Here is an 11,747-nt window from a genome sequence, read left to right on the forward strand (position 1 = left end):
TTTTACATGCAAAACAGAAATAATGCTCAGAAACTGCAGCTTTAAGAGTTTAAACTGAACATCATTATGACTTGTGGTTCACCTAGATGTGTATCTCACCCAAAATATCAAGTAGATACTTACAGATTCATATATTAATAATCTCAATGGACCCATTTTACTTTTTTAAGATTGAATGCAGGGTGTAGTTTTCCATTATATTACTGCTTTCTTCTGCTGACTTCATCATGATCCAAATTCCCCATAATACCATTAATATTTTGAAACTGAACACAAACTTGACTGTAACCTTCACCCAGCACTGGTCCAGCTCTATGACCCTGAATTTGTATTTGTAGTCTATTTACACAAAAGCTGAGGTCCTATATGACTGCCATGTCACATAATCATCAACACACTTTGCTTTAAAACACAGAAATCCTGACATGAACATGAAACACGCATAAGAGAATTTAATGTTATATTTATATCATATATTTTGTGATTTTTGTGTTTGTAAGGGGAGGAATTGGCTGTTTAGACCTTCCATACCATTCTGCAACAGATACACATCAGTGTTTGAAATTTAAGGTCAACTTAAGGGAAACAACCTTATGTAAGACAGATCGATACAATCATGTTGAGTAATGCTGAAACTAGAGTGTGGAAAAAAAAATAAAAATCAATATTTATTTTTAGTCAGTACATCTGATGTGCTGCACAGACGTGCAGTCTGTCAGTCCAGTCTTGTGGATTGCTGCTGTGTTCACAATAGACTATGTAGTGTAGGTCATAATCTGAATTAGGGCTGAGCAATAAGGCTGATATCAATACAATGTATTAAGAATGATTTTCCAATACTAATATGTATTGTATATATGGCAAATGTATGTAAAAGGAAAGTCAAATTGATGTTAAATGTAAAACAAGAACATCAATATATGGATATAATAATTCTGCTCAGATTAATTAAATTGAAAAACATTTTGTCAAATAAGACAGTATGTTCATGTCATCACAATGTGCTTCCGCTGAAAGTCACCCACCCTAATCTGAACTTAATATTTGTCTGTTAATCTGTTCTTAACCTGCAATCTCACTACATGTCTTTGTAAATCAGTCGTTAATCCATAACAGAGTGCGAGTGCAATGAGATAAATAAAAGGATGTTAAAAAGTCACTGAACTTTAAGAAAGAAAAAAGAAACATTCCTACATGATCTTCAGTTTTTCAAGAAAGTCTCGTGGCTCCTTGTGATGTCTTAACATAAACTAACAAAGCTGGTTACATAATCTTTGTCTTCAGTAACCACTTTGTTAGTTTCTCCTCCGACTGTCTGCCTGCTCTGATCCATCCCGACCTGAGAGACGAGCTGTCGTGATCTCAGAGGGTTTTCTGAAACCCAACGCTGCACCTGGAGATGTGACTCTTTAAGGCTCTTCACAGGTCTTCAGCACATCATCCATGAAACTAACCACGACCTCCTTACCGCTCTCCTGCTGTCTCTGTCCTTCCCCTTCAGCCTTCAACCCTTTCAGTCTGATCAGAGTCTGCTGCAGACTATTGATTCTCTGCTGAGGGTTGAAGCTGTCCCCCCCTGTGTCTCTCTCCCCCTCCGCCCCCTCTCCTCCCTCCTCAGCTCTGAGATATTTAATCAAACGTTCCTTGATACCCTTCCCTTCCTCCCCAGCCAGCGACGCGGCGAGGGCGGGCATGTCCTGTGACTGGCTGAGCTTGAGCAAGTGTAGGAGTGCTTGTGAGAGCGTGTGTCGCAGGCTGGCACTGTAACGGTACTCTAAGAAGTCATTGGTGTCTTCGCTGTTCTCGAGCGCCTTGGCCAGGGAACGCCACACGCAGATGAACCGCTCCGTGTCGCCGTAGCAGCCGCGGTGGCCGGGAACTGCCAGGGCGGCGGCGGACTTGATCCGCACTTTGAAGTTCTTACAGGAAGTAACAACATTGCAGAGGGCAGAGAAGGCGTCAGCAGACCACGGGGCTGAATCTGAGATGAAGAAAGAAACAACAAGAAACAAAGTGAACACTATTCCTTTAAATCCTGGTTGAAGGTGTGGTCACTTTGGTGTTAGAAATGTATAAGCTGGCTGTCAGTTGTGCGTTTGCAAAACTTGCCATGACAGTAATTACTCACCGAGCGGCAGTGCGGGGTTTCTGAAAGCATTTCCCAAGGCGTAACAGGCGTTCCATCTGACCTTCATGGTGGCCACTGATTGGACCGTTTTTACCAGAGCACGGACGGCGTCCTCCAGCGGGCGTTGGAACGCAGACCGTGTCATCTGACTCTGACGCAGGAAATGAAGCAGGTTCCCGAGTGCTCGTACTGCGTTACACTTCACCTGGCGGGGGGGTTGAAAGTTATCAGATTAAGCTAGTTGACATTAATTAATATTATTATTACTTAAGAAGAGAAAATACTTTTCATTCATGCGTGCTACACGTTCTCATAGATTTCTTTAGTTGTGTTTCCTCTGACAAAACATAATCCTCTATTACTCTCTCAGATGCATTTTGAAATAACTTCATCGCAGAACAAAATGTGGCAAATCTAACAAATCTGAATATTTGCTCTTGTGTGTAAAAGCTCTCACCTTGTCCTTGTCAGCTGATGCGCGGGTGGCTGCTTGCAACATCTTGAGCAGCAGCATGTCTGATAACTCTTCCTGGAAATCCACACCTACACTCTCCCTGATGAACAGATTACACAAGTAAAATCTTTAACAACATTATATAACATAATAAACTCTTTTTTTAGCGTATTCTTCATTAATGACATCATGGATGTTAGCTGTTCTTTTGTAAGATAAATAAGTGATCGATGCTTTAGTTTATTTATGATCAGATTGCTTTACTGCGCTGATATAAAGATGCATGCAGAGTTTTCTAAAGCATTGACTCAGCATGTAGGAGCCATGAGTGGATTAATTTTCAAGTTTGAATGAATTGCAAAGTAGTATTTTTTTGTTTTATATTTTGGGTTATTTTGGTTTATTTATTATTGCACGATCACGGTGATTGATAATCAGGTCACATGGATATGGGCGGTGATATCTTTCTTACATATTGACAATAAGTGTGTCTGTGAGATTGCCCAGAGACCAGGCAGCCTTGGCACGGACATTTGGAGATCGATCGTCAAGGGCAGCAAGAATAGTGTTTGCTGTATCTGCCACGAACATCACATCCTGAAACGAGAGAGAGAAAAAAGAAAACTTGTAGAAATGATCCATGTTGTAAAGAGTTATGCTCATAGCCGCTGGTTGTAGCCTCTACCTCTCTCAGACAAGGGAACAGTATGTAGACTCCCAAAGCCCTGACAGCTGCTGTCTTCACCAGGTAGTTTTCACTGTAGGTCAGTCCCAGCAGCATGGTGATGCACATCAGCTGAGTTTTTTCCTAAAAGCAACATTAAAAAGGTCACGCATACAGCTCCAATGAAGCTCAATATCGGCTGTGTAGAAGAGTTCGTTCATAGGGAAACTCACAGGCAGCTGAGCGAAGGCCTGCGGCAGGATGGAGGAAAGCGTGTCGCAGGCGCTCGTCTGCAGCGTGGGATGTTGTTCGTTCTGCAGCGCTGCGTTCAGCGGCCCGCTCAAGACTTCTGACCAAAACTGCACCACCTGCATCGTGCACATTAATGTATGAAATTAAAACACATCAGTACATGATAATTTCTTGACTGTTTTGGAAAAATAGGTTCTTACTTTGTCAGTAACAGTTAAAAGTACAACTCTCTCCTGTGAAGATGTTAAACCAAACCAATACCACATTTTTTGGACTCGTCTTGTTTTTTGGAAAATATCTGCAGCAGCAAAACACTTTATAGTTAAATGTTTATAGACTGATTTACTAACAAGATCAACTTTTATATTAAGACTAAGAAATTATATTTACATTACAAGATGGACAAAATTAATTATACATTAATTGGAATAATGAACATGGTAGGTTTGCCTCCCTCATCTTTATTCCTTTAAATCATCATCTTCTTCTTCTTGTCTGTTTTTCCAATCATGGATAATTATAAATTGTGTAAAGCTGCATTAAAACTTGCTGTCCACAGTAGAAACTTCAGAAATTCATTTTTTCATGGGTGCCTTGTCTGTCTACAGAATGTTTTAGTGTTACTATGCTTAATTAGAAGTTTCAGGGCTGCATAATGTTGATGACCAATTCATTGTTTTGTGAAATAAACTCATGGCACCAAATGAAACTGTTTGAAATTTAATTAATGCTGGATGACCAGTGTTTCCACTAGGATTGTTTTCAGCAGCAGAGGTAAAGGCTTTATAAAAGGTAATTTAAAAATATGAAACAAAATTAAACTTGACTGCAAAACAAACTTTAGAACATATTTATTGACATCTATTTATTCATACATGCCTCTTTGACCCACTACTTACAGAGGGCACTGTATGTTAGCCTCAATGGCAAAGTTTGCAGCCTGGCTGACAAGACTTAAGCTTTCTTGTTTGTTGTTTTTTTTAAAGGAGATCTCTAAGTCTCTGTCATAGGCATGATAAGGTGTAATGGTGAATATTCACCATGATCAGTGGTAAAGCCTTAGGTGGAACCTTGTCTTGTCTACCCATTTAAGGTCCCAGCCTGATAGCCTGTGCTTAGTCTTCGTTTTCTCTCTACTCTCCTCTTTTTCTGCCCTTTCTCCTGCTCCACTCGCCTCATAAGGTTACATTTAAGGATGCGTAACATTAGATAATTCTCTAACATCACAGATTATAAACCCCCCCATGCAGCCCTGCGGTACACGCAAATGTTTCACTCTTAGCTTTGCCCTATGTGATGTAACAAGGGGCATCAAATCTGAATGGCTTGTTGAATCGCAAGAGTACAGAGCAAGCCAGCCCACACCAAACTGACTGGGTGGTCTTGTTTCACAGTTTGTGTGTTAGTAGGCACATCAGAGACCCAAATACATACGCACAAGCACTGAAAAAGTGACTTTTTCATAATATGGCCCCTTTTATACAACTCTATCAAGCCACTGAAGTGCTCAAACACACATTTTCCTTTATTGAGTCTGTGAAATTCGTGTCAAATCACAGGTTTGCATCCCATTTGGACACAATGCTAAACTAGTAGTTAATTTGGGAATCATTCTGTGAGACATTGTCTGTATAAATACATAGAGTGTGAGTTGTAGTTGTCTAATTCTGATGAGGCCTATTTTATAAACAGTGTTATTATGCTCTCCCAATCTCCAAGTCTTTTCATTTCAAGTCTAATCTCCCAGTCTTTTAACAAATCAAAAACGCCCTGATGTAGAACTGCATGTACAGTGTAGAGACAGTTTGTGCTTACTTGGCTCACAGGGACCCTCGAACTCTCAGGCACGTTGTTCTCTGCTCTGTACTGCTGGATTATTCCCGTCCCCAACTCCTCTAGTAACTAAATAAAAGACAACAACACAGATATCAGTGCACAGATATAGAACTTTTAATTGGCAGTTTATATTTGTTAATTACTGTCATTTTGTGCAATCACAGAATCAGCTAACATGAATGCAGAAAAAATAAAAAGCAAGGAGGACACAAACTTTAAGTAGATGAGAAGCGACTCACAGATGGAGTCAGACAAACTAGAAGGTGTTACCTTTGCTCCGTGAAGTTGTATGGAGGGATCCATCTCCCCGAGGCAGCGAGCGCTCACCTGCCCGATCTCACACAGATACGTTTGCACCAGACAGATATAACCCCGCACCAGGTGGGACATAACCTGAAACACACAGATATCGGACACACTTAAAAAATAAAAACACCTTCAGGGATGTCTTTCTTTTGTTGTTTGCTGTCTCACCCACTGTCTCTCACCTGTAGAGCTTCTAGTCGTACTGGGGAAGGCTCTAAAGCAGCTCCTCCTGTTCCCGCTCCCTCGCTGTCTGATGGGTCCTCTCTGGGCTGTGTCACCAGCGACACACACAGCTGCATCAACCACGGCGAGGTGTTGTCCTCTTCCCCCGGTGTGCGAAGAATATGGGGGGAGTGTGTTTGCGAAGAACGTTGGGAGGGTGTAGATCCATCTCTTTGTCTCCAGCTGAGAGCTGAGTCCTGCGGTGTGAACGAGCCGCCGCAGCCGCTGCTCTCCGGCTGTCGGAGGAGGAGCTGCACTTCAGGGAGAGGAGCCTGAGTCGTCACCAGAGCCCCGTAAAGCGTCAGGACCGACACACGCACATTCACGTCTGATAACGGAGAGCAGTTGTGTTAAAAGAAGCATGTTGACCTGTTCTCTTATATCCTTGTGCGCACTGACAAAATACAGACCTCTGTGGCGCATGTAGGGACGCATCTGCTTCCATAGCGGGCTGAGCAGACCAGGTCTGAGACGGTGATAGGGAGCGTTGGCCACCAGGTAGGCCAGACACTAACACACAGCAGAGATGGAGATAAATAATTATTCCGGTAAAACGTTTTTTTGATATTCAGACACTGGGGAGGAGGAGAGACAGAACACAGTTGGAGAGACTGTTCACATTCAGTAGGCAAAGGAAGGTAAAGTGTGTTTATCAACCGCATGTCATCGCACCTTTATGACCTGTGTGAGTGTCTGAGGGGACGTCTCAGCCAGCAGAGCCAGACTGAGAGCGCGGTGCAGCTCTCTGATGGCAGTCGCCAGGGAGAAGGAGAAAGGGGTGTAAGATGTACGAGGAGATGCCGTGTCCTCAGCCACAGCCAGGAACTGACGGGAACCGTCCAGCATGGCTGACAACACTTGAAGCGCACACGCTCGTACCTGGAGGGAGAGACACAAGACAGATGTTAAAGTCATATGTCCACGAGAATTGTGACATGACAACATACAGTTAAAATAAAAAATAAAGAATCAGTACAAATAATATAAAATTAAGTCTGTCACTATTAATTTCTGCCATGGTAGCAGCTACAAATGTCAGAAATGAAAGAGCATGTCCAAATATTGAGGGAATATTTTGGTTGTATACATTTATGACAGTGAGTGAGGGTATGTTATACCTTTGGGGAGGGGTCCTTAAGTATAATTGTGAGGAGAGTGAGAGGCGGCGTTCCTCCAATAGGAGAGTCAGGGATGAAGGAGGACCAGTACCCGTACAGAGTCCGCTTTTCTACACCTTTCACCACCGCTAGCAGACAGTGCAGCGCTCCCTGACGTACACGCCCGTGGTTCAGTCTGAAAGAGAGTAACAGTGAGGGGGAGAAGAGGTGTTTTATCAGGTATGTGTAGCATGCTGTTAGAAAAAAAAAAAGGTGGTGACATGGACGAGTTTATCTTTTAGTACCTTAATTTGCTCTGTGCGGTGCCTTCTGGGTCAGAAAACTCTGAGTCAGAGGTGTTTTGCTTCCAGGCGGGGTAGAGAGACGGAGTAGAAGCTTTAGATAAGGACTCTCCGTCACCTCTGCCTCTCTCTCTTCCCCCTACCTTCTGAGATGCAGGCACCACCTCTCCATCATCCTCCTCTCCATCATCCCCTCTGCTCTCCTCACTAACCGTCTTCTTCCCCTTTCCTCTGGATTTCCTTTTTTTATTCTTAAGAGCAAAACATTTAAAATAAAAATGAGTGTTTCATCGTCAATTTAATATAACTGAGGCCAATGAAAATGAAGGAAGTCTCACCCCTGAGACTTTTCCTGGCACAGCAGAGTCCGTTGGTGGTTCAGTGGGTTTTGGTGTTTGAGCGGATTTGAGACCCTCGTACTGAGGGAGAGGTGCCGGGTAAAGCACAGCTGGCCACTCAACACTCACACCTGGAGTTCCCTGGAACATGAGCCTCTGCAGAAAACAACAGATCCCTGATTTATTACTACAATATAAACATATGTAGTGTTTGTGCAGGAAAAATGTTGATGAAATGATTACAGCAGTTATGATTTTGCACCTTAAGCGCCGCCAGTACAGACCCGAGCTCTTCCCCTCCTCCAAACTTCCACTTCCCACCTGAGAGACAACACTGCAGTCCCTTCAGTGCTGCCTGGATCACCTGCACAGACGACACACAAGCAGAAACAGGTTGAAACAACATGATTACATGTATTTTTCCCTGTAAAAACTTTCATCACAATCCACCATTTATCCATACCATGCAATAGAAGAGCTGATCAGTATTGGAGGGTTTGGGTGAGTGAAGTGTATTCAGGAAGGCTCTGAAACATACACTTCTGTATTGATCATCCAAAGGTGGCTGACCAGGGATCCTGGAGAAAAAAAAACAAAACAAAAAAAAACACAGCCGAAACAGAAACAATTACAACCAAGAATTTAAGAACAAAGCAGACATTTGGCTTAATAAATGTACCCAAATTCCCAGCAAAAGTTATTGAATGAATTTTAGACTCCTGGAGCAGAACCAGGTGGAAACAAAACCATTTTGATAATCGATTCATTGTTTTGAGTATGTTTCTAAGAAAAAATGCCAAAATTCTTTGATTCCAGCTTCTTAAAGGCGAACATTTTCTGTTTTCTTTAGTCCTCTATGAGAGTAAACTGAATATTTTGGGTTGTGGACTGTTGGTCAGGACAAAACAAGACATTTGAGGTTGCATCTTGGGCTTTGGGAAATTGTAATTGACATTATTCACCATTTTATAGACCAAACGACTAATTGATTAATCAAGAAAATAATCAACAGATTAATCAGTAATGAAAATAATAAAATCCGGAACCAGATCAGAGACACTCCATTCATGTTTTACTATAGTCTGTAAGCTGATGCTCACAACTTGGGGCAAAAACGTAAAATAAAGTAACTAGTTTAAGGATGCTAAAGCCTACCTGAGACAGATGTTGGCCATACAGGTGAGGGCAACGCGGCGTAACTCCATATCCGGCTGAGATGGAGAACTATACAGCAGGAGGACTCCATCTTCACCCAGTAAGTCGATGAGGTGCTATGAAGAACAAAAATCTCAACGTAAATATTCAGTTATAAAAGACATCATGCTTCGACACACTTTGACACAGCTTGAGCAAATATCTACCTGGTGGCACTGAGGTCCATTCCCGTACACGATTGTGGAGAGAGCCAGGAGGACACCGGAGTGTGTCCACGTACTGCACACTTTCAATGCACGGGCGGTGTAGTTCAACAACACATCCAATGTCTGCTCGTCCATTATAACCTTAGAAAACAGGAAGTTAGACAAAAATGAGAAAAGACTCACATGTCAGGTGATAGTCAGCACACGGGTAGATGTGTAAGGTTTTCTGTTACCTTTAGCTGATTGAGTAGATGATGTACTAGCTGGCAGAGTTTGATAACCAAGTGTTCTTGACTCAGCGGCACAAGACAGCTGGCATGTTTCAGCAGGCTGCACACATCCTAAAATGAAAATGAAGAAGAGGAGTGTCATTCACAGCAACACTGTGCTTAAAAAAACATATTAATGAACTAAGTCTTTAAAAGCAAAACTGGCATTCTTTTATAGAAATAAGGCAGGTATTACCCAGAATTGCACAAAGCAAATTGTTCAATCAACCTTTACATCTGTTTTGAACTATGGTGATATAATTTATATGCACTCTCTTGTCTCTATTGTTAAACCTCTTGATGCAGTCTATTATTCCGCCCTTTGGTTCATAACTTGGATGGTTTTAGAACGCATCATTGTATACTGTATGAGAAAGTTGGGTGGCAGTTGTTGGCAGTGAAAAGAGAAAGGCACTGCATTCTATTTATTTACAAAGCACTTACTGGCAAACTTCCTGGGTATCTCACGTGTCTTTTTAAGTATAGATCAATGTCACACTGCACTAGGTCCCAAGACTATCTGGTCCTCGAGAATCATCATGTTAGTACTGAAATTGGGAAACTAGCTTTTATATACTATGCTCCACACAAGTGGAACAATCTGCAGAAGCTTGTAAAACCTTTTGATCAATTTAAATCTCTTTTAACTGACATAGAGCAGTGTGAATGCATGTGTTTTTGAATTGACATTGTCCTTTATGTTGATGTCTTGACCTGTTTGTTGTATAATCTGTTGATACTGTAATTCCTATGTGCTTTAATTATTTTTTTATGCACTTACATTGTTTCTATTGTTATATATGATTTGTTGTTGATGTATACTACTAAGTTTCGTGTGCTTTTATGTGTACTGTAATCAGGGCGTCCTTGTAAAAGAGAGCTTGCTCTCAATAGCCTCCCTTTTTAAATAAAGGTTATAATAACAAATAACAACAAACTCTTAATCTTGACCATCTCATTTGCTGACTGAGTAGAAGCTTGCTGCTTGCGGCCAAAGCAAAACTCTTTTACACTCTTTGTTTTTGCTAAATTCCCAGTGGTTGCTGTGATGATCTGTTGGGTTGCTAGGGGCATGTGGTTGCTGGGATAACTGGGTGGTTGCTATGGTGTTTTGGGTGGGTACTAGGTTGTTGCTAAGGTGTATGACGTGGGTGCTGCGGTGACACTCAACATTTCAGAGCCTTCAATACAGTACGTAAACTACTTAAAAAGTTACTACAAGAGTAAAGTATGTGTTACCTCCGGTCGGATGTTGATGTTGGGGTCGAAGCTTGTGTTGTAGTTTTCGGAGAGGAGCTGGTCAAACAGCAGGTTGAGCTCCTCTCGGAGTTGGCCGGAGTCTGCCCTCAGGGCTCGGAGCTTTGCGGCGCACCGGGAAAACTGTCTCTCGGCGTCGGACGATGAGCCGAGCTGCCACCCGTCCGTCCCCAGAGGAGTGAACGGGGCGGCCTCCGCTGACAGAGCCACCTGAGGGAAAGCAGGAACATCACTTCGGCTCATAAAAGCCGGTGCCGCTGCCAGCCCGGTTTGAGCCGCCATATTTCTGTCCTAGGAAGAGCTTCTTTCCACTTCCGGTAGTGCTTCTTCGTCGTTGGATTTTATTAGGAATTACCGCCATCTACTGAATTGGCTCGTGGAGCAGCAGGTAGGCAAAAACAACAACAGATACATAAACAAAAATATATATAACTAAATTCTGGCCGTCAAGTTTGCGAGAGGATAAAATGCGATCTGAGACGGGACTTTCGACCTCCAGTGTTTCCATGGAGATCAATTGAATTTCTCTCACCTCTCATCCCATTTCAAAGTGTTGTTCTGAACGGTTCTTAATGGCTTTGATATGTGCAGGTCTGCTGCTTTACATAGTTCAGTAAGATTTTCTCTTTACGTGAACTGCTCAACACTGCTGATATCATATTCACATCAAATCCTCAGCTAAGGACCTTCATAAACCAACATTTGTCCGTCAAGTTTAGCAGATTATAATAAACAAATCCACGTTATTAAACCTATAGGATTATTATTCTGTGTACATTATACCTCACTACATCAGTTAATTTATACAAGTGAAAAAACAAATGTCAACAACACTTAATATTTTACATATTCTATCATTTTTTAAATTGATAATAATAATATTATTATTTTCTACTACATCATTACTTTATAGCCAATTGCTGCAGAATTATGAGTAATTTCTTGGTCTTAGCTCAGTCTGATGAAGTCGCTACATATTACTATGATTAGAGATGGGGTGGAATAAGTATTTAGATCCGTTATTGAAGTAATAACAATACCACATGGTAAAAAGACTGCATTGTAAGTCAAAGTCCTACATTCTAAACTACATATATGAAAATATTGGATTATTATGATTGCATTAAATCAGCATTTTTAATCATTTATCTGGTTGAGAGGGATTTACTTCCAACCACTTAATATACTATTTAGTAGTTTAGTGCCTCATTTTTTGATCAAGCAGTTGGATACAATTTTAAATTGCTAAGTTAAAAGTACA

General features: G+C 41.6%; 1 protein-coding gene across 1 annotated transcript; it reads right to left on the reverse strand.

The window, feature by feature from the left end:
- Positions 1-437: 437 nt before the first annotated feature.
- Positions 438-10,870, reverse strand: heatr6 (HEAT repeat containing 6). The gene is made up of 20 exons (XM_044369931.1): positions 10,469-10,870; positions 9,194-9,301; positions 8,961-9,101; positions 8,755-8,870; positions 8,063-8,177; positions 7,862-7,963; positions 7,600-7,755; positions 7,265-7,512; positions 6,981-7,155; positions 6,535-6,741; positions 6,273-6,372; positions 5,823-6,190; positions 5,605-5,727; positions 5,314-5,400; positions 3,480-3,614; positions 3,268-3,390; positions 3,055-3,179; positions 2,586-2,682; positions 2,129-2,333; positions 438-1,981 (listed from the first exon to the last, which is right to left on the reverse strand). The coding sequence occupies exons 1-20, from the start codon at positions 10,766-10,768 to the stop codon at positions 1,410-1,412; spliced, it is 3,603 nt and encodes a 1,200-aa protein (XP_044225866.1). The 5' UTR covers positions 10,769-10,870; the 3' UTR covers positions 438-1,409.
- Between the last annotated feature and the right edge of the window lie 877 nt (positions 10,871-11,747).

This window comes from Thunnus albacares, chromosome 13 (genome assembly GCF_914725855.1).
Source record: "Thunnus albacares chromosome 13, fThuAlb1.1, whole genome shotgun sequence".
In the NCBI taxonomy this organism is placed as follows: Eukaryota; Metazoa; Chordata; class Actinopteri; order Scombriformes; family Scombridae; genus Thunnus; species Thunnus albacares.